Source organism: Agelaius phoeniceus, chromosome 31 (genome assembly GCF_051311805.1).
Source record: "Agelaius phoeniceus isolate bAgePho1 chromosome 31, bAgePho1.hap1, whole genome shotgun sequence".
NCBI lineage: Eukaryota > Metazoa > Chordata > Aves > Passeriformes > Icteridae > Agelaius > Agelaius phoeniceus.
In genome coordinates this window covers 5039552-5062362 of record NC_135295.1, presented here as the reverse complement: position 1 = coordinate 5062362, position 22811 = coordinate 5039552, and the positions used below count along the sequence as shown (strand labels likewise).

General features: G+C 55.9%; 1 protein-coding gene across 1 annotated transcript; it reads left to right on the top strand.

Annotated features, from left to right (window-relative positions):
* Positions 1-399: 399 nt before the first annotated feature.
* LOC129133533 (Fc receptor-like protein 2) lies at positions 400-21573 on the top strand. The gene is made up of 9 exons (XM_077191913.1): positions 400-430; positions 631-651; positions 740-970; positions 1211-1468; positions 19985-20254; positions 20343-20654; positions 20738-20748; positions 21186-21207; positions 21464-21573. The coding sequence occupies exons 1-9, from the start codon at positions 400-402 to the stop codon at positions 21571-21573; spliced, it is 1266 nt and encodes a 421-aa protein (XP_077048028.1).
* The last annotated feature ends 1238 nt before the right edge of the window (positions 21574-22811 follow it).

Sequence of the window (22811 nt, the reverse complement as noted above, 5' to 3'; positions counted from 1 at the left end):
CCCTTTTTCCCTCTGTACCCCCAGCCCTGGCACCCACATGCCATGACCCCAAATCCCTGGGGACCATGTTCCCACAGCACCCCCATCCCTGAATCCCCCCAGGCATGGAAACCCCAATTGCAGTGGACCCCAATTCTCCTGGACACCCATCCTTGGTTCCCCACATCCCCTGAGCTCCCCACTCCTGGCAACAGCATCCCCCACCATGTCCCCATCCTGTCCCCACCCGGCCCACAGCCTGTGCCCTGCTTGTGGCCACCCTGCCCCCACCAAGGGCCACCTACGCATGGGGACGGACGTGACCTCGCTTCCTTCCCCTTCATCCAAAGAGCCGCCAGCCAGGGGAGCGGTGGCCACAGCAGCGAGTGACAGCCAGTGCACATGGCTGGGGACACCGGGATGGCCGGGAAGGTGGCGCTGCTCCTGTGGGGTGAGTGCCCCGGGCACGGGCCTGACACCCTGGGGATGGGGAGGGGAGGGGGCACAGGGGAGCTGAGGGGTCCCTGTCCTCGAGACATCTGTGCCTCACCAATGCCCCCACTGAGACATTTTTCAGGGACAGCCCCCTGCCCCCGTGCCTCTGACCGCACAGTGCCACCCCCACCCAGCCCTGTCCCTTCTCCCTTCCAGCCCAGACCCTCGGCCTTGCTGGTGAGTCCTCGGGGGATGCCATGGCCCCACCCCACTGTCCCCAGCCCCACACTGGCCCTGGCAGGCTGGTGTCCCCTGTCACCCACAGGTGCCCAGACCACCCAGCTCCTGGTGGAGCCCCCCTGGAGGCCGGCAGTGCTGTGGGACCAGGTGACACTGACCTGCCAGGGCTTGGGGACCGCTGGTGCCACCACCTGGTACAAGGACGGGCAGCACTGGGAGCAGCAGGGACCTGAACGCCTCACTGTCACCATGAAAGGCATTTACCGGTGTGACAGACCTGGCACTGGGCTCAGCCCCCCTGTGATTGTCTCAGAAGGTGAGGGGGGCTTTGCTGTCCCCAGCCTGTCACCCACGGGGACTCTGTGGGCTCTGGGTGGGCTCCGCTCCATGGGTCACCTCCTGTGTGACCTGGGACATCCCAGAGCATCCCAGAGTGAGAGGACCCTGTTTGTGGAATTGATGACCTCTGGTGCACTGGGTGTGACTCAGTGAGGGTCCCGATGTCAGCGGGACCCTTGAGATCCCTGTGATGTGATGAATCCCCTCTGTCCCCCAGATGATCTGGTGCTGCAGGTGCCGGCGCGGGAGCTGCTGGAGGGGGACACGGTGACACTGCGCTGCCGGGGCTATTGGAACAGCACGGTCACCTCGGTGTCCTTCTACCAGGAGGGGAAGGAACTGGGGGTGTTCCCCAATGTCACTGAGCTGTCCCTGTCCCCTCTGCAGCTGAGCCACAGTGGCCACTACAGCTGCAGGGGCAAGGTGGGATCCTGGGGGTGGAGGGAGTCACCACCAGTGACAGTGACAGTGCACGGTGAGCACCACAAAGTCCCCACTCCGACACCCCCACAGCCCCTCCCCAGGGACTCGGGGCCGAAATTCCCTCTCCCCTCTCCTACCCAGAGCTCTTCTTGGTGCCAGTGCTGGAGGGTCCCCCCAGCCCACCCTGGGGGCCCCCCTGACTCTCAGCTTCCTCAGCACCCCCAGCCCCCTGCGGCCCCGAGCCCCCCTCCTGCACGTGTTCTACCGGGATGGGAAGATGGTGGGGGACCCGCAGGGGTCCCCACAGCTTCTGGTGCCCGCCCTGGGGGTCTCCCACTCGGGGAATTACAGCTGCCAGCTGCACCCTGAGGGGGGGCGGGGTTGGGGAAAAGCAGCACCTGGCTCCATGTCATGGTGCACAGGGAGTGCGGGATGGGCACAGGGAGCCCCCACAGACACCTCGGGTCCCCTGATTGGCCATCTCCAAGTCCCAAACAAAAATTTCCTTGCTCCTTCTATTACTTCCCTTGTGCCCACACCCCTCTGTGTTATGACCCCATCCCTGACATCCCCCATCACACCCATCCCACATCCCTGTCCCCCCCACACCGGCTGCCAGCCCCACCCTGTGCCCTCAGCCCTGTCTCTGTCCCCGCAGTGCCCATGGCCAATGCCACCATCACCCCCGGTGTCCTGGACGTGACACCGCAGGACAGAGGGACACACAGGGACACAGGTGGGGTCCCAGAGGGTAACCAGGGAGTGCAGGACCCCTGGGGTGATGGGTGACCCTGATGTGTCCCCCTCTGTTTCTTGCAGTGGCTGCAGGGGTCGGTGGGGCCCTTTTGTTCATGCTCCTGCTCGTGGGTGTCATTGTGGCCTGGAGATGGTGGCACCGTGTGGGTGGGTGACAATGGGGGGACAGGGGTCCCAGGGGACTGTAGAGGCCCCCATAATTGGGGAACGAGATTGTGGCATTCACAATCCAAGAGTTGTGACATTGGCTGGGGGTGCTGTAGAGCTTGGGGAGGTGCTGGAGTGTTGTTCAGGGATGCTGGGGGTTCTTTCAGGGGCCCTGGGGGTGTTTGGGGGGTCTCTGTCCCTCCTGGGCTTTTGGTAATTAAGGCTGAGTTGATTCGGGGCACTGAGGATGTTCATGAATTCTGGGGTACTCCAGGGATGCATGAGGGTCCTGTTGAAGATTGAGGGTCCCATGGGAGTTCAGGAATCCTGAGAGCAGTCAGGGCCCTGGGGACCCCACAGTCACCCCTCCCCTCTTTCCTCTGCAGCTGCCAGGAAGCACCAGGAAAGGTGGGTGCAGGCTCCAGCCATGATACACCTTTTACCCAAACCCCCAGCACCTCCCATCCCCTTCCACACACCCCCTTATTCCCACAGGGCCCCTCAAGACCCCCTGGCACCCCCACTGGAGGATCCTCAGGCGATGTACATGGAGCTGCAAAGGCAACCGTGGGAGCCCAGTGACATCTATGACAATCTACACCAAAAGTTGTGATGCTCTGGGAAGCAGGAGGCACTGGGTGACACTGGGGGTGCTCCCTCCATGGCTCCTGTGGCTGCCCATCCTTGCAAGGGAGGTGGTCATGGGTCAGGGTGAGGCTACACAGGGCACCCTGTGCTCCCCATTTCCTCTCCCAGTACCCCCAAGGGCTCCCCCATCCCTTTGCTCGTACCTGCAGGGGCTCCCCAGCCCCATCCAAGTGCTCCAAGTACCCTCAGGGACTGCCCCATTCTCTCCCCACTGTGCTTGCAGTACACCCAGGGCTTCCCCATTCCCCCTCCCACTACCCCTGTCCCATCCCACTGTAAAAGGTGGAGTCAGGGAGGATTCTTGCTGAAAGGTTTCTCAGATGAAAATGAAGCACAAACACGGCAATATTATATCTGAGAACTGTTTATTGATAAAGGAGGGTAAGGGTTCTTACCAAAGGGGCAGAGAAGGCAGTAGAAAGGGAAAAGGACAGAGAGAGAAAAGAAGACAGGGACAGCGTTACCGCAAGAAGCCCGGGCGCTCTGTGGGCATCAGCTCAGCAGATGGAGTGTGTGTGCTGCAAGCCAGGGCGAGCCCACATGGCTTTTGTGAGTGGCTGAGCGTGATTTCCAAGGACGGTGTTATAAGTTGCGGTGAGGAACCAACCACCGACAAGTGAGTCCAAATAAATTGTAATTTATTAATTGATAGAGCAAGAGATAATAGGCAAATTACAGCGCTGGGTGCAGCCAACAAAAGGCTTGCACCCACCCGGGAGCACTGGGTGTAGCCGGGGAGTCACCGCTCCACCATCGGCCCACGCCACTTGGCAGTTCAGTCCTCCTTTTTATCTGTTGTTGTTGGGTGGCCTTCCGGTGTTCTCTGTGTCTGTGCCGATAGTTGCTAGGGGGTCTTATTCTGCCTTCTGGTGGTCGCCTGGACGAAGGCTCCTGTCCTCTTCCTCGAGGTCCTACAATAGCCTTTACCATATATAGGCACATAGCTACATATAGTTACACTTACATAGCTACATATAGTTACACTACATTTGCTAAGTCTTTCAACGTATTAGCTTCTGACAGTTTGTGGTTTAAGCCTTATGACAGTTATTTTAGCCCGTTATATTAGCCCGTTATATTCATCTTGCAACATATTAGTTGGTCACATCTATTCTTGCCGTTTTTCTATTATTGGCTTTTCCCCCTTCTATAGTTTTGATGAACAAACTAAGACATTAACTCATTACAATTCCCCCCTTTTACCCATTTTGTTCATCAAATCGTTTTAATGCAAACAAAACCCTTATAATAGATTTAAGTGAATCTCATATCTACTTGAATTAGATGTTCTCCCCCCCTCTATATTTCTAGTTACTTATTCCTATGTCCCCTATCACAGATTTGCCAAAGAGGGTGGGGTCCTACCTTAAAGATCTTACATACTCTTTGATTTCCCTGGGGAGCTGTCTTTTCAGATTCCCGGAGTGTGTTAGTCCTCAAGGGAACTTCAGTATTTGAGAGGCAGTAAGCATGCTCCACTGTGGGTCGCAGATCCCTTTGCCTTTTCCTCTCTGCCTCACCCGTCGATCCGGTTGCATCGGGCCACGGGGTGAACCATCTTCTCGGCAGCAGAGGTATTTGCTCAGGGATCTCTTTTGTTTTTGCCTTTCTCGATATGGTTCCCAATTCCTTTTCCAAAGGAGAACTGCAATAACACCGGGCATCCATTTCCAGTAGTATTCCTTTTTACGAAGGGAGTGGGTTTACTAGCATGAGAAAAACATGCCTCTGAATTTAGACCCTTTAGTAAAGATTCCCTATTGCCTGTAAAAATTCATGTCTTACCCACTTCCCCAAAAGCTCCCCTAATTTTAGAATGGTTTCTGTTAATTCCCCTTTTAACACCCTCTATAAATACCAGCCAGAGGTCTTTCTCGGCAGTATTGGACCCACCACCACCATTTTTGGCAAATCCTGCAAAAAAAAAGCATACAAAAGGATTACATTCCCACCCCTCAATTCTGCAATAGATTATACAATCCTTTGTCATTGCGTCTAGCATCCATGATTTTTTGTTGGTCTTTGGGAATAAACCCATAGGCAACGATGGCACCAATATTCGTTCTCGGCATACCACTTAATGCTAAGTACAGAATGAGGATAAGGCACAAATACATTTTTATCACACTCAAAAGTGATTATACATGATTTTTTACAATAAGCTAAAAGAGTAACATATGTGCAGATTTCACTGGCGTTGATTGCCCAGAAAGCTTGTTCTCTGTTCTCGAGTAATTGATGTATATTCTGAATAGACCTGGGCCCACCAATAAACGCCTCTAATTGTCTTTCCCACATAGAGTTCTTCTGGTTTTCATGATAACATTCTGCACATAAATTTTAAAATAAACGTCTAGCATAAATCCATTTTAGTGTTTTACATTTACCACATTCGAGCAGGATCCAACTTTTTTTGTTCCCTCAATTAGCCTGTGTCCTAACTATTTTACCTCTTTTTCTACAAACTGCAATTTAGATTTCGAAACTTTTAGCCCTTTGGGACTAAGGAAATTTAACAACTTTATACTTCCCTTTCTAACTGATTCTTCCTCTTTTCCTGCTATTAGCAAGTCGTCCACATACTAAATTAAGGTGGTCCCTTCCTCGGGGTGATATTCCTGCAGGATCTGTTCTAACGCTTGTCTGAACAGCTTAGGGGATTCTGTAAATCCCTGGGGCAACACTGTCCTTCGAAGTTGTTGCTTGCGGTTTGTGTCTGGGTCTTCCCATTCAAACGCAAAATAATCTCGTGATGTTTCCTTAAGTGGGCAAGCCCAAAATTCGTCCTGAAGATCTACCACTGTGTAATACCTGTCCTCAGGCCCCAATTTACTGAGTAAGGTATATGGATTAGCTACCACAGGGAACCTTTCAACTGTTCTTTTATTAATTTCTCTCAAATCATGTACTAACCTATAGCTCCCATCTGATTTTCAAACAGGTACTATGGGAGTATTGAAGGGTGACATACAGGGTTCAAGCAACCCCTGCCGCAATAGCCGTTCAATTTCTGGTTTTAATCCCTTCCTCCCTTCGCTGGATAGAGGGTATTGCTTTACCCTGATAGGAATTTCGGGATTTTTAATGGTTACCTCAAAAGGAGGAATATCCAATCTGCCCACAGTGTCTGGAGTGTACCAAACTTCTGGGTTAATTTCTTATTCATCACTGATCCTTAAAGGGCATAATTTTACGCTTAATTTATCTTCAATTATCTCTATCCCTATTCCTAATTCAATCATAAGGTCCCGCCCCAAAAGATTATAATCGGCTTCTGGGACCAACAATAAGGATCCTATTCCTATTTTAGAAGGCCCTTCAATTACCATATCTTTTATCATAGGTACACCAAAGGGTTCCCCCTTAGCTCCCACTACCTGCACTACTTCTGCAGACAGATTACATCCTTTAGGGAGAGTTTGTACCGTAGATCGTTCGGCACCCGAATCCACAAGGAATTCGTATACCTGTTGCTGGGGACCTATTTTAAGCTATACCAGGGGCTCCGTTGTTTCTCTTTTCCCAGCAAGTAGAGCCCCTGACACCCCTAGTCCCGAAACTGTTTCTCATCTGCTTGCCTTTCGTGGCATTCCTATCTCACGTGTCCTTTCTTCCCGCAGTAATAGCAAACGACCCCACCCCCCTTTTCTCTTGCTTGATCTTTCTTTTGCATACCTGGAACCCTCTGACTCATTTGCCCCTTCTTTTGACCCTCTCATACTGCTTCCACCATTATCCTCATTTGCTTGTGACTTTCATCTTCCCTTCTGACATACACCTTCTGGGCCTCCCTTAACAATTCATCTAAGCCTCTGTCCTGCCAATCCTCCATCTTCCCTAACTTTCTTCTAATATCCACCCATGCCTTGGCTACAAATTGCATTTTCAGCAAAGCTTGCCCAACAGGAGGAAGTGGTGCATCAGGATTTTCTGGGGGTGGTAAATAAGGTGGGGGAGAAGGATCAGGCATTTCCCAATTATCTCCTGATCTCTTCTTCTTTTTCTCAGATTTCAATACAAATAGGGAGAAACGGGTCTCACCAACAATCCATAGGGCAGCATATTCACTTCCCTCCACACTAAATGGTTCCTTTGAATTAACATATGTGTTCAGGGCTTGACAGATCCAATCCTCAAATGCTCCAAACACAGACCAGTAAAGGCTATCTGCCCTGATCTGTTTCCCTCCCCAAACCTCCATACATTAATGGATCATACTTAATCATCAAGCCTAAAGGGCTATCTGGAGGTATTGAGGGGAGCCCTATGCGAGGTCTTTTCTTTATGGGATTAGAGGGCTTGCTCTTCCCCTGTCCCATCTTCCGGAGTATCTTTAGAGGGTTTACTCTCCCCTTATCCCCTCCCGGAGCGTCTTCTTCCACACACTCTCTCGCTTCCCCCCGTTCGTGGCCCAGTCCCTCGCGGGTACTTGGGAACCGCACTATAAGGGGTCCGCACTCGCACCTTCCAGAGGACGTCTCAAACACTGCGCTCTGGAGTGCCACACTCCGGGATCCCAACCCCAACTGGATCTACCCAGGGCTTATACTCACGCTCCTCACTGCGTCTTGTCTGGGCTTTGTGCACAAAGATTATGGGGTTGACGGCCTCAGTTTGCCTATTATCGAATTTGGGTTCGTTGGTCGGGGGTCCTGGAGAATGGCAACCTTGGGGCCACCCATGAGGTGGGGCGCCTCCCCGACAGGTGCTCTTCTCCAAGAATTTTCCCGATCCGAGTCACGGCACCAATTTGTTATAAATTGCAGTGAGGAACCAACATCCAACAAGTGAGTCCAAATAAAATGCAATTTATTAATTGATAGAGCAAGAGATAATAGGCAAATTACAGCGCTGGGTGCAGCCAACAAAAGGCTTGCACCCACCCAGGAGTGCTGGGTGTAGCCGGGGAGTCACTGCTCCACCATCAGCCCACGCCACTTGGCAGTTCAGTCCTCCTTTTTATCTGTTGTTGTTGGGTGTCCTTCCGGTGTTCTCTGCGTCTGCGCCGATAGTTGCTAGGGGGTCTTATTCTACCTTCTGGTGGTCGCCTGGACAAAGGCTCCCGTCCTCTTCCTCAAGGTCTCACAATAGCCTTTACCATATATAGGCACATATCTACATATAGTTACACATTTGCTTAGTTAGCCTTTCAACATATTAGCTTCTGACAGTTTGTGGTTTAAGCCTTATGACAGTTATTTTAGCCCGTTATATTAGCCCGTTATATTCATCTTGCAACATATTAGTTGGTCACATCTATTCTTGCGGGTTTTCTACTATTGGCTTTTCCCCCTTCTATAGTTTTGATGAACAAACTAAGACATTAACTCATTACAGATGGCCCCTGCGTGTCTCTGGCATTGCGAGCGATGGCTGCAGGGGCTGCTGCGGGCTGGCTGCGGGCTGGTGCTGGGCACTGGTGGCTCTGGGCTGGCTGCCGTGGGCTGGGGCTGCCCTGGGCAGGTGCAGCAGGCTCGGGGCTGTGGGCAGCGTGGGAAACGCGGCAGAGGCGACGGGTGGGTGCAGGCAGCATCCGCTCCATCGGGGAAGCAATGAAGGAACGTCCAGGACGAGCAGGAATGAGCTGCCTCGGGGAAGCAGCGAAGCAGGGAAGAACGGGTGCGGACAGGGAAGAAGGACCACCGGGAGGAAAAGGTGAGGAGGGGGAGTATCGGTGATATTTTTGCCTGACAACTGGGAGGAGTGATGCATCTGACTCCATCTTTTCAGAAGGCTAATTGTTTACTTTATTATACTATATTATTCTATGCCATATTACATTACATCTAAACTGAATCTGCCAAGCACTCAACTGCACTCCACTGCACACAATCTCATGACTGTCAGCCAACAGTCCCCACACACACACACCTGGATTCAATTGGTCAGTGAATCAAAACACTCACCAGAATCCAATTACCAATTCCCTTCAGGTAAACAATCTTCCACAATGCATTCCACTTGTGAAAAACACAGGAGCAGTAAATGAGGTAAGAATTGTTTGGATCATCTTTTGCTTCTCTCACTGCTTCTCAGTTCAGAGAATGTCAATCCCACAGGGGAGGAGAGCCAAGTGGACCCTCCAAGCAAGCCCCTGATCCCTCCAAGAAACCCAAAGCAAAACGCTCCTGTTGTGTCACAGTTTGTTGATTTGATTTGCAAAGGCTCCTCCCAAAGCTGGATTTCCCGGGCATTTTTTCACAGACATTTTTCCCGGGCATCTGCCCCACCAGCCAGTGGGGGTCACTCACAGCCCCATCACTGAAGCTTTCTCTCCCCTGATTCTCTGTTGTGTGAAGCCTCGCCAGGGACAGGGTTCCCAGCATGTGGACAACCACAGAGTAATTATTCAGTCATGTGTAGCATATGTTAAGACATAAATCAAATTCAGATTTGTTCCTCTTAACCCCAGTATGCTTAGTGGCTCTGCAATCCCCCTCCCAATGCTCCCACTAAGGTGGCTTACTAGTACCCATCCCAGTTCCAAAGGGGTACAGGACCTGGTTCACTGCTCCTGGGACAAAAATGCAACTCTTTGGTTAAACGGGCAGAAATGGTGTTTCTTTGTTCTGCTCTGTCAAGGCAGCTGAACAAGGTGGGAACCTCCATTGGAATGGAAAATACAACGCCCATCACTCTGGACTATTGTAACATTGAAATTACGAGGCTTTTAGGCAAACGTGGGAACAGGAATAAGAGCTCTTTACTGGTATGTATTATGAGAAACAAGTAAATGGAAGTTGAGTTTTGCTGGATATTATATGAATTGATATTACATAATTGATGATATTGTTGATTAAATATTGTGATGTTGTTAGTGTTGGGACAGTGATGTGTATTGTGGAGTGGCTGATGTTGTTGGTGTGTCCATTTAAGACTGGGGCCCAGCCGGGGCACAGCCATGGCCCAGCCCCACTGCACAGGGATGGCCATTGCCCAGCCCTGCTCTGCCCAGCCCCAGGTGGCAGCAAGCACCTGAGGGTCCCCCCCTGCCCCCTTGGCTTTGATTCTGGCAGCTTTAGAGCTGCTGCAGAGGTGAGAATTCTATGAGGGAGAAGGCCTGCCTGTGGTTTGCTCAGCGCTGCAAGAAGCACAAAGCCCAAACGGAGCCCAAGCAGTGGTTCTGGGAGGGCCTTTGATGGTTTTCAGAGCAGGGCTGGCTGGAAACTGCCCCTGAAGGGGCAGCTAAGAGGGACCAGTCTGGAAATGCAGCAATTGATCATTTTTTCCCTCTTGGCAAGGGACTGAGGGAGCCCCAGAACTACTGCAAAGGCAACAACACTCTGCTGAAGAAGCTCTAATAGGCCTTCATTCTTGAACGAAACCTGCAGCCTTCTGAAACCTCATGGAAAGAATGTTTGGCCTCAGGCTGTGGTCATCAGATAAGAGGGAAAAGTGTGGAAATATCGAGCAGGAGCTCTGGCCATTGTGGGGAGTGACCCTGTCTGGATTCCAGGTGTCCCCAAAGCTGCTCCATCCCTGCCCTCCTCATCTGAGTGAAAGGCTGAGGGTTTGCAGGAACTGTGGTGTAAAGCCACCAGAGGTGCTGCTGTGGACCCGAGACCTGTCTGGGGTCACGCGCCGCCTTCCTTCCATTTGGGACCATGGAGAGCGGTCGCGGGTGTTGTGCAGGGTGTGTGCCTGCCCCGGGACACTGCTACGCTGCCAGTGGGCACTGGGATCCAACCTGCTGCCTTGGCGGCTTCTGCCCGCTGCCAGTGGTGGTGCCGGGACCGATTGGTGGCCGTGAGTTTGCAAAAGGAGCGATTTGCCCTCCTGCCTCCCGCCCGAGGCCGCCATGGCCCCTGAGGGGATGGAGCTGGAGCGGGGCGTCCCCTGCTGGCCGGGAGTGCTCCCTGCAGCGCCCCCTGCTGGCCGCGGTTATAACTGCCACAAAAACCAACAGCGCTGAGCGGGAGGGAAAGTTCTGGGTTTGTGTTATTTCTTCTGTTCTGCTTTATAAATTTCCCAGTAAAGAGCTGTTATTCCTTTTCCCACATTTTGGCCTGCAAGCCTCATCATTTTTCAAATTTAAAAATTTTTAGACACGGGTCTTCTTTCCATTCCGGGAACATTCCCACTTTCCTTTGCAGAGATTTCTCATTTAAATGAAATTCTTGACCCACCCCTGCCACACACAGCTGTTCCAAAATGTCTCCAGTCATCAAATTTTCCTGTCTCTGACAACCCGCCCTGTACCATTGCTTGATCCCGACTGCCCTCGCAAAAGGGGAGACTCCAGAACGCCCACAGGGCCTTTGTGAGATCATCGTGAGCGGAAAACAGCAGAGGAGGGCTTTGGGATGGGACACGAGAATCCAGAGCTTCCTGAAGGCCGCTTTGGCCCTGAGAGGAACGAAGATCCAGGGCTCTGCCAGGTTCCTCTGGTGGAGGAAACGTGCTGGAGGGAACTGTCTGGGGATTGTTCCCTTTTGGGGGCTTTCCCTGGAAATCGTTCCTTGTGTGACAATTTGGGCTCTTAACCTTGTTGCTGTTTCTGTTGGTTTTATTCTCTCTCATTGCTGTTTCAGGAAATTGTTCTTCTCTCAGCTCTTTGGCATCTTTGTGCCCACATGGGGAGCAGGAGGGGCAGTTTTTAGTGGCAGCACAGCCACGAGTGGGTGCCAATGGGTGGGGACCCCCAGTGCCCCCAGTTCCCCCCAGTGTCACAGCACATTCCCGTAGATGTCACCGGGTCCCGCGGTCGCCCCTGGGGTCCCCGGAGCTCCGCGTTGGTCACCTGGGGATCCTGGAGGGTGGTGGCACGGGGAGACGCTGTGAGAGACACGGGCTGTGGGATCTGGGTGGGGTGACACTGGTGGGTGACGTGTCCGTCTGCGTGTGTCCCCCCCGTACTCACCCCCTGCCTTCTTAGTGACCACAACGTGTGTGTACAGTACCTCCCCCTCCTCTGGGGGTGCCGGGGGATCCGGGGGGGGCCCTGAGGGAATAAAGGGAATGTGGGGGAGGGAATGGGAGGTCTTGGGGGTTGTGGTAAAAGGGGAGAGTGTGGTTTGAGCCCCCCACTCACCGTTCTTGCTGCTTCCTGGCAGCTTCAAAGCAAAGAGGGGAGGGGTGACTGTGGGGGTTCCCTGGGCTCTGACCACTCTCAGGATTGCTGAACCCACACAGGACCCTCAATTTTCCTCAGGACCCTCAAACATCTCTGGAGCTCCGAGAATCCGTGAACCTCCCCAGTGCCCCCTACCAACTCAGCCTCAATATCCAAAGCCCAGCAGGGACATAGACCCCCCCAGAAATCCCCAGGGCCCCTGAAAGAACCCCCAACATCCCTGCAGGACCCTCCAGCACCTCCCCAAACCCCATTAACACCCCCAGCCAAGGCCACAGTTCTGGGGCTATGGGTGCTGCCCTATTGCTCCCCAACTTTGGGGGCCTCTACAGCTCCCTGGGACCCCTGTCCCCCCATTGTCACCCACCCAGGTGGTGCCACGGGCGCCAGGCTTCAATGACACCCACGAGCAGGAGCAGGAACAAAAGGGCCCCACCGACCCTTGTGGCCACTGCAAGTAACAGAAGGGGACACATCAGGGTTACCCTGAACCCTGGGTGTCCTGCACTCCCTGATGACCCCGTGTGGCCCCACCTTTGTTGCAGTGTCACAGCCACGAGCAGCTCAGTGCTGGGTGCCTGGAACACGCAGTGCAGGTCCAGCTGGTTGGTGGCCACACACCGGTAGGTGCCCGAATGTCCCACATCGATGTCTCCAAGATCCAGGAGGGGACCCCGGGCCACCTCCTGCCTGTTGTGCAACCAGGGGAAGGGGAGAGGGGCTGAGCCCACCTGCACCGAGCAGCGCAGGGTCACCGTGTCCCCCTCCAGTAGCGCCTGTGCAGGCACCTGGAGCACCAGCCAGTCTGGGGGACAGAGGGATCCTGTCACATCCCATGGCACCAAGACCACCCCACTGGGTCACACCCAGTGCATCCGGGGTTCCCGATGCCAACACTGGGATCCCCCTGGTCTGGGATGCTCTGGGATGTCCCCAGAGCAGGGGATGGGCTCTGGTCACGCCAGGAGGTTACCCATGGAGCAGAGCCCAACCAGAGCCCTTGGGGTCCCCGTGGGTGCCAGGCTGGGGACACCCAAACCTCCCTAACCATATAAGACTGTCACAGGGGGGCTGAACCTGGTGCCGGGTCTGTCACACTCACAGGTACCACTCTCAGTGAAAGTAAAATGGTCAGGTCCCTGCTGCCCCCAGCGCTTCCTGTCCTTGTACCAGGTCGTGGCACCGGCGGTCCCTGAGCCCTGGCAGGTCAGGGTCACCCGGTCCCACAGCATCACAGGTCTCCAAGGGGGCTCCACCAGGAGCTGGGTGGTCTGGGCACCTGTGGGTGACAGGGGACACCAGCCTGCCAGGGCCAGTGTGGGGCTGGGGACAGCGGGGTGGGTCCATGGCATCCCCCGAGGACTCACCAGCGAGGCCGAGGGTCTGGGCTGGAAGGGAGAAGGGACAGGGCTGGGTGGGGGTGGCACTGCTGGGAAAGAGGCACATGGGTCACGGGGTGTGGGGGCTGTCCCCAAAGTGTCCCCATGGGGACAGCAGTTCTTGTTAGAAAGTGCGTGGAGGTGGCCCCCAAAAGATTTGGCAAAGCAGGGGGAGATTTCTGTGTCACAGCCACCTGTGCACCACATCTGTGTGGCACAGATACCTTGGGAACAGGAATTGTCCCCTTCTGTCCCTGCATCCCAGTTTCCTTGTCCCCCACCCTATCCCCACAGCTACCTGAGCCCACAGGTGCCAGTCCCCACATCCCCATCCCCAAATTCCTTCCCCCTCTTCCTGTCCCCAATGTCACCCTACATCCCCAGTCCAACCAATGTCCACTGTGGCTAACACGGACTGGCACTGCTGGCACTTGGGACCTCAGGGAACCCTGCAGCCCCCCTTTGCTCCCTCCCCTCCTCATCCCCAGGCTTTCAGGCCCATGCCCAGGGCACTCACCCCACAGGAGCAGCACCACCTTCCCAGCCATCCCGGTGTTGCCAGCCATGTGGACTGGTGTGAGAATCTGTCTGAAATATCCCTCATCTGCCTCACGATCATCATTGGGGGAACAGTGAAGAAAAGACCCCCCTGTCTAGCCCTGTAGGAGAAAGTCATATGCCAGCCAGGCCCCGAGACCTGAGAGCATTGCTAAAGTTTTGTTTTCACAGGTGTATTTACTATATGCTACACTGAGCTCAACAAGAAGAAAGAAGGATATTCTGACCTTTTGCAACAATAGCTGTGGGATTTTTCTCTTGGCCTGGCTGAACTTCTCCTGAGTTCTGGCTGGTCCTCCTAAGAAGACCCCTCTGGCTCGTTTGCAATCACCGTGACAGACAAAATGAAATGTAAGAAGCCTCTTCACCAGAGAAAAACCGAGACATGAAACCCCTATGTGAGAAGGCCCCCTCTCATACTTTCCAAGGCCTGGGACTGAAACCCCCAACCCTGGGGAGGTGTGCGGGGGGAGGCAAGCTGACCAAAGCAAGATGGATGTTGCAGGTGGGAGCATTGGACCATGAACACAATGGCTCTCACCCACTGCAGAGAATATGGACTGTGTGTACCCTTTCCAAATGCCATTCTTTTCCCCGAGGATTGAATAGACTACCTTTGATTCGGTTTCAAGATGTATTCCTCTTCCCCCATCAAAAAAGGGTATTATTAGAGTGCAGATGGACTGCACCCCTGAGATCTCCGTGGATGTGACCTGGTGAACTCCATCAGCTGGTCACCGAAGGACACCACATTACTACGTTTGGTAGCTACATACCTTTTTCTTTTTCCTCCCTCTTTTCCCTTTTATTTTTCCCTTTCCCCCAGTTCCTCCCCAAGGCATTTTCACTGCAGTTATTTCAATAAAGGTGCATTTGTTTTGATTATCACTGCAAACCCCCTTCGACCGTGTTGGTTCTTCTTGCACTCTGAGATCACGAACCATCACGAAACCCATCCGTGAGGACGGCTTGTGACAACTGGCTGTCACTCGCTGCTGTGGCCACCGCTCCCCTGGCTGGCGGCTCTTGGGATGAAGGGGAAGGAAGCGAGGTCACATCTTGTCCCAACATGGAGGTGGCCCTTGATGGGGGCAGGGTGGCCACAAGATGGGCACAGGCTGCGGACATGGTGGGATCGTCTGGGGACATGGTGGGGGATGGTCTTGGCAGGACTGGGGAGCTCAGGGGATGTGGGGAACCAAGGATGGGTGTCCAGCAGAATGGGGGTCCAGGGGAATTGGGGTCTCCATGCCTGGGGGCATTCAGGGATGGGAGTGCTGTGGGAACATGGTCCCCAGGGATTTGGGGTCATGGAAAGTGGGTGCCATGGCTGGGGGTGCAGAGGGAAAAAGGGGACCCTCAGGAATAGGGGTTCTGGGGGAAGAAGCAGCCCATGGGATGGGATCAAGGCAATGGTGGTGCTGGGCAATGTCAGTCCTGGGATGGGGTCCCCAGGGAGGAGAGACCAAGGCAATGGGGGTCCCATGGTTGGGTTCCCAGGGGAATGGAGGTGCCAGGAATGGGCAGTGGCTGGGTGGCCACGGGGGTCACAGCTCCTTCATGGGGTGCCTCAGATTTTGGGGTGACTCAGAGCCCAGCACAGTCCCCCACCCTGGGGCACCCCATGGCTCTTCTGGGAGTCTCTGTGTCCCTGCCCCACTCACCCCTGGGTCAGGTGCCCCATTTCCTGGCTCAGCCATCCCAGGCAACACTTGATGCCCAATTGGTTCAGACAAAATTACACATCCATAGAATAAAAGCAAAAATATTTCCCACACCATTATTTTCCCAATAAAGAACAAACTCAGCAAAAATCAAATTGGCAAGGTATAAAATGCTCTGGTTTATAGAATCCTTATAACGCTTTCTCTCCCAACAAGTGCCTCACAATAAAACCACAAACAAATCACAGTGAAATGAGACTTTTTGGTTCCCTTTAGCAGCCCCCTGCTGCATCCCACAGCAGCGTTTGCTTGTGGATAACACAGAGGGTGGAATCTCCCTGAGTGTCCAACAGCTCCATGGGACTGTTCCCTGCCTGCTGGGCAGCAACCCAGCCTCTAAAGGAACCTTTTCTTGGGCCGTATTAAGGAACTCTCCCCATTTTGCTCGTTCCCACCCTGAAACTTGTTTGACTTCCCATGGAGGAAGGGGAGAAGCTCTGTCCATGCTTGGGACAGTGCACAGGAATCTGTGGAAATGCCCCTGTGTGCCTCAGGGTCTGATTCCCTGGTAAATCCACTCCAGCCTGCCCTGAATTCCCCTGCCTGGGCACTCCCTGCTCCTGTTGTGACACCCCTGTTCCCCAGCCCCTCGTGTGCAGCCCCTGCTCAATATTTCCACACTTTTCCCTCTCTTCTGGTGTGCACATCCAGAACACAAACATTCTTTCCAGGAAGTTCCAAAGGGCAGGAGGTTTTGTTCAAGAAGCACGGCGCAGGTCAGCTTGTTGAGCAGATTGGTGTGGGATTTGCAGTTGTTTTGTGGTATTCTCAGTCCCTTGGGGACAGGAACAAATAATCAGTTGCTGCATTTCCGGACTGGTTCCCTCACAGCTGAACCTGCAGGGGCAGTTTCCAGCCAGCCCTGCTCTGAAAACCATCAAAGGCCCTCTCAGAGCCACTGCCTGAGCTCCCATTGGGTTTTGTGCTTCTTGCAGCGCTGAGCAAACCACAGGCAGGGCCTTTTTCCACCCACAGAATTCTCACCTCTGCAGCAGCTCTAAAACTGCCAGAATCAAAGCCAAGGGGGCAGGGGGGACCCTCAGGTGCTGGCTGCCACCTGGGGCTGGGCAGAGCAGGGCTGGGCAATGGCCATCCCTGTGCAGTGGGGCTGGGCCATGGCTGGGCCCCAGCCTTGCATTGACAGGGGTCCCCAGGATGTGCCACCCCTGGGACAGGCACCCGGCCAGGAATGTGCAGGGACATTTCTGGAACTGCCACACCCTGGGACAGGACCCCCTCATGCCAGGATGTGTCACCTCCTGGGACAGGATCCCGCCAGGACAGGAGCCTCTGGATGTGCTACCCCAGGACAGAACCCCCCACTTTCCCATCTGACTCTCAGCACAAACGGCCTCTTCCTTCTTGTCCAGGAAAAAGAAAGTGAAAGTGTTGAGGGGGCACAGCCCAACACCTCCATCCCCCACAGCCTCCCCACCCTTCCCTGCACCCCCTGCTCCCCATTTTCACCCTACCCTGGCTCCCCCCAATCCATTCCTTGCTCAGGTGCTCCCTGGGATTGCTGAGCCAGGAACCAGGGGCAGAGGGCACCTGGCACAAAAGTGAGGAAAATAAGGAAAAAAGAGAAATAAAGAGAGGAAAAAGGCAAAGGCAGGGGAGGGCACAGAGGCCGAGCTACCCAGGACCCCCATGTGATGCCTGCACAGGAAATGAGCACCCCAGGGGGGGCAGTGCTGGGCCCTGGGTCACACCAAAATCTGAGGCACCCAGGGAAGGAGCTGAGATCCCTGTGTCCATCCAGCCACTGCCCCTCCCTGGCACCTCCGTTCCCCTGGACCCCAACCATGGCACCCCCATTCCGTATGTCCCACCTCTCCTGGGAGCCCCATCCCTGTACTGACATTCCCCAGGATCTCCATGGCCCAGGAACCCATTCCCAAGGAACCCTCTCCTGTTCATTCCAAGCCCTGAAATCTCCCATCCCCCAGGACCTTCATTCTCTCAGCTCCCCCATTCCCCCATCATACACATCCAAAGAACCCCCATCCCACAATTCCAAATCCCTGGAGCCCACGTTCCATCACGATTCCTATCCCTGAGTTTCCCCAGCCCTGGGATCCATATTTCCATGCCCCCCACCCCAATCCTAGGTGACTCCCCCTCTTCAGGACCCCCATTGCTCAGGGACCCCATCCCTGGGACCCCCCATTCTCCTGGACACCCATCCCTGGCTCCCCAAACCCCATTGAGCCCCTCCCTCCTGGGAACTCCATGTCCCACCTTGTCCCACCCAGCCTTGTCCCCAGCCTGTCCCCAGCTTGTGGCCACCCTGCCCCCACCAAGGGCCACCTACACATGGGGACGGACGTGACCTCGCTTCCTTCCCCTTCATCCAAAGGGCCGCCAGCCAGGGGAGCGGTGGCCACAGCAGCGAGTGACAGCCAGTGCACATGGCTGGGGACACCGGGATGGCCGGGAAGGTGGCGCTGCTCCTGTGGGGTGAGTGCCCCGGGCACGGGCCTGACACCCTGGGGATGGGGAGGGGAGGGGGCACAGGGGGGCTGCAGGGTCCCCTGAGGTCTCCAATGCAAGCAGAGCAAGAGCATGAGGTCACCAGAGCCATGGGGTGGATGTGGGGATAGAGGAAGGGGGACAGGAATGTACTGCTGTCCCCTATGGGGACAGTTTGGGGACATCTCCCACACCCTGTGCCCCCGGTGCCTCTGTCCCCATGGTGCCACCCCCACCCAGCCCTGTCCCTTCTCCCTTCCAGCCCAGACCCTCGGCCTCGCTGGTGAGTCCTCAGGGGATGCCATGGCCCCACCCCACTGTCCCCAGCCCCACACTGGCCCTGGCAGGCTGGTGTCCCCTGTCACCCACAGGTGCCCAGACCACCCAGCTCCTGGTGGAGCCCCCCTGGAGGCCGGCGGTGCTGTGGGACCGGGTGACCCTGACCTGCCAGGGCTTGGGGACCGCCGGTGCCACAACTTGGTACAAGGATGGGCAGCGCTGGGGGCAGCAGGGACTCGACCACCTAAGTGTCACTGAGAGTGGTACCTACACGTGTGACAGACCTGGCAGTGGGCACAGCCCCCCCGTTAGGGTCTTAGATGGTGAGTGGGGATCTTAAATCATCTGGGTGGCTGCTGATAGATCTGGGTGAGCTCCACTCTGTGGGTGGCCTCACACCCCTTGTGTGGTGCCCTGCACACAGGAACATCCCAGTTCATCCCAGTGCACCCACATGTCCCCAGTGCCATGGGGACCCTCCTTGGACCTGTCTCAAGCCTCTTAGTGAGATGGGACCCTCCTGTCCCACAGATGAGGTGGTGCTGCAGGTGCCAGCACGGGCACTGCTGGAGGGGGACACAGTGACACTGCGCTGCCGGGGCCGGCAGGACAACCCGGACACCAGGGTGCGATTTTACCGGGAGGAGAAGGATCTGTGGGGGTCCCTCAGGGGAACCGAGCTGTCCCTGTCCCCTCTGCAGCTGCACCACAGCGGTCACTACAGCTGCAGTGGCTTGGTGAGGGCCTTTCATTCACGGTCAGCAGCAGTGCCAGTGACAGTGCACGGTGAGCACCCCCACAGTTGGAATTCTGATCTCCTGACACCTCCAAAGCCCCTTCCCAGCAGACTCAGAGTCACAGTCCTCACCTCCCCTCTCCTTCCCTGAGCTCTTCTCGGTGCTGGTGCTGGAGGATCGCCCCAAGCCCACCGGGGGTCCCCCCTGACTCTCAGCTGCCTCAGCACCCCCAGCCCCCTGAGGCCCCGAGCCCCCCTCCTGCACGTGTTCTACCAGGATGGGCAGGTGGTGGGGGGCCTGCAGGGGTCCCTGCAGCTGCTGGTGCCCACCCTGGGGGTCTCCCACTCGGGGAATTACAGCTGCCAGGTGCACTCTGAGGGGGGGTCGTGCTGAAGAGCAGAGCCCGGCTCCCTGTCACGGTGCACAGTGAGTGTGGGGATGGGCATGGGGAGCCCTCACGGTCTGCTTGGGTCCCCCATCACTGTCTGGGGACCTCCATCAGTGCCAGGAGACCCCATCCCTCACTGGGTCGCTTCACCCCTCCCGACGTCCCCTCCCCCCTCTCTGAAGTCCCATCACATTCCCCAGCTCTCACCATCCCCTCCCTTGGGTCCCTGTACCCTCCCTGGATTCAGCCCCCTCCCTCACCAGGTGTCCCTTCCCTGACCCCCCATCCTTCCTTGGAGTCCCTTTCAAGACCCCCCAGTCTCTTTGCAGCCTTTCCCTCACTGGGATCCCTCTTCCCCTCCCTTACCCCCCAGGTCCCTCACTGTCCCCTTCTGTCACCCCCTCCCACAGGGGTCCCGCTCTCGGGGGTGTCCCTGTCAGCACAGCCCCCCAGGGGACAGGTGGCACTCGGGGACCGCCTGGTGCTGAGCTGCACAGTGGCCGCAGGGACAGGTGCCCTGTCCTTCTCCTGGCACCGGAAGGGCTCAGGGACACTGCTGGGCACCAGCCCCCACCTGGAGCTGCACCACGTTGGGGACAATGACAGCGGCCAGTACCGGTGCCGGGTCAGCAATGGGGACAGCGTGGCCGAGAGTGACCCCCTGAATGTCACCGTCCTGGGTGAGCGGGACCCTCGGGCTGGGGGTGACCCAACCGCAGCACCCCCATCCCACCTCACCCAGTGCCAGCCTTCTTTATGTCCCCACAGTGCCTGTGGCCAATGCCACCATCATCCCCAGTCCCCCATCACACCAGGTGCGTGCAGGTGACAACGTGACCCTGCACTGCTCAGTGCAGGTGGGCTCAGCCCCTGTCACCTTCACCTGGCTGCACAATGGGAAGGAGGTGGCCCAGGGTCCCCTCCTGGAGCTCAGGGACATCGATGTGGCACATTTGGGCACCTACCAGTGCATGGCCACCAACCAGCTGGGACAGGACAGGCACCGCGTGTTCCGGGCACTCAGCCCTGAGCTGGCCCTGGAGGTGACAGCGTGGGACACAGAGAAACACAGGGTCACAGGTGGGGTCACACAGGGTTACTCAGGGATGCAAGACTCCGGGGGTGATGGGTAACCCTGATGTGTCCCCCTCTGTTTCTTGCAGTGGCTGCAGGGGTCAGTGGGGCTCTTTTGTTCCTGCTCCTGCTCATGGGTTTCATTGTTGCCTGGCACCGGTGGCACCGCCTGGGTGGGTGACAATGGGGAACGGGGGTCCCAGGGAGCTGTAGAGGCCCCCAGAGTTGGGGAGTGATAGGGCAGCACCCACAGCCCCAGAAATGTGACTTTGGCTGGGAGTCCTGTAGGGTTTGGGCAGTGTCTGGATGGTCCTGCAGGGATGTTGAGGGTTCTTTCAGGGGCCCTGGGGGTATTTGGGTGGTTTTTGTCCCAGCTGGGTTTGGGTGCTTGAGGCTGACTTGGTTGGGGCCACTGGAGAGGTTCACAGATTCTGGGGGGTTTCAGGGAAGCTTGGGCATCCCATGGGGGTTCAGCAATCCTGACAGGGGTCAGGGCCCTGGGACCCCACAGTGACTCCTCCTCTCTTTCTTTTGCAGCTGCCAGGAAGCAGCAGGAAAGGTGAGTGGGGAGCTCAAACCACACTCTCCCCTTTTACCCGAACGCCCCAAGACCTCCCATTTCCTCCCTCACATCCCCTTTATTCCCTCAGGGCCCCCCCGGATCCCCCGGCCCCCCCAGGGGAGGGGGAGGTGCTGTACACCCACGTCGTGGTCACCAAGAGGGCAGGGGGTGAGTACGGGGGGGACACACGCAGAGGGACACGTCACCCACCAGTGTCACCCCACCCAGATCCCACAGCCCGTGTCTCTCGCAGCGTCCCCCCGTGCCACCACCCTCCAGCATCCCCAGGTGACCTACGCGGAGCTGCGGGGACCCCAGGGGCGACCCCGGGAACCCGGTGACATCTACGGGAATGTGCTGTGACACTGGGGGGAACTGGGGGCACTGGGGGTCCCCACCCATGGGCACCCACTCGTGTCTGTGCTGCCACTAAAAACTGCCCCTCCGCTCCCCATGTGGGCACAAAGATGCCAAAGAGCTGAGAGAAGAACAATTTCCTGAAACAGCAATGAGAGAGAATAAAACCAACAGAAACAGCAACAAGGTGCAGAGTCCAAAGGATCAGAAAACGAATGATTTCCTGGGAAAGCCCCCAAAATAGAGGCAAATCCCAGATGATTGCCCCAGCACATTTTCTCCACTAGGGGAACCTGGCAGGGCCCTGGACCTTCCTTGTTCTGAAGTGGCCTTCAGGTGGCTCTGGATTCTCTGTCCCAAACCCCTCCTCTGCTGTGTTCCCCACACCATGATGTCACAAAGGCCCTGTGGGGGTTCCAGAGCCTCTCCCTGTCCCAGGGCAGTCAGGATCAGGCCATGGCACAGGGTGGGGTGTCAGAGACAGGAAAAGCTTGATGTCTGGAGACATTTTGGAACACCTCCATGTGGCAGGGGTGGGTCAGGCCTTGCTTTTGGTGAGACAGGGCCCCGTCTGTCAATCAGTCTGTCAGCCTTGGCACATTGGGGACAGCGTGACACTCTGCCAAAGCCAGCTCCTGAGTGTCCACATGACCAGAAGTGCCAGCTGGGGAGAGGGCCCTTGGTGGCCCTAATGGCTCAAAAGGCAGACCATGAGGTGGCACACTCCCTGACCGTGTCTGCTCTTGGGTTGTCTGTCTCATCCACACTGGAACCCAGGAGTTGGCAACTCATTTAAATGAGAACTATCTGCCATGGAAAGTGGGAACATTCCCGGAATCGAAAGAAGACTCATGTCTAAAATTTGTTTTAATTTCAAAAATGATAAGGCTTCCAGGCAAAAGTGTAAGAAAAGTAATAGGGCTCTTTACTAGGAAATTAATAAAGCAGAACAGAACCAACAACACAAACCCAGAACCCCAGAACTTTCCTTCCCGCTCAGCGCTGTGGGTTTTTGTGGCACTTATAACCGCGGCCAGCAGGGGGCGCTGAAGGGAGCACTCCCGGCCAGCAGGGGGCGCCCCGCTCCAGCTCCATTTCCTCAGGGGCCGAGGCGGCCTCGGCCGGGAGGGAGGAGGGGTAATCGCTCCTTCTGCAAACTCACGGCCACCAATCGGTCCCGGCACCACCACCGGCAGCGGGCAGAAGCCGCCAAGGCAGCAGGTTGGATCCCAGTGCCCACTGGC

Excerpts from the sequence above, each read along its gene's own strand:
- LOC129133533 (XM_077191913.1), top strand. The coding sequence starts at position 400 with ATGGCCGGGAAGGTGGCGCTGCTCCTGTGGG. Across the intron at positions 652-739 it reads CCAGACCCTCGGCCTTGCTG|GTGCCCAGACCACCCAGCTC; the intron begins GTGAGTCCTCGG and ends TGTCACCCACAG. Across the intron at positions 971-1,210 it reads CCCTGTGATTGTCTCAGAAG|ATGATCTGGTGCTGCAGGTG; the intron begins GTGAGGGGGGCT and ends TCTGTCCCCCAG.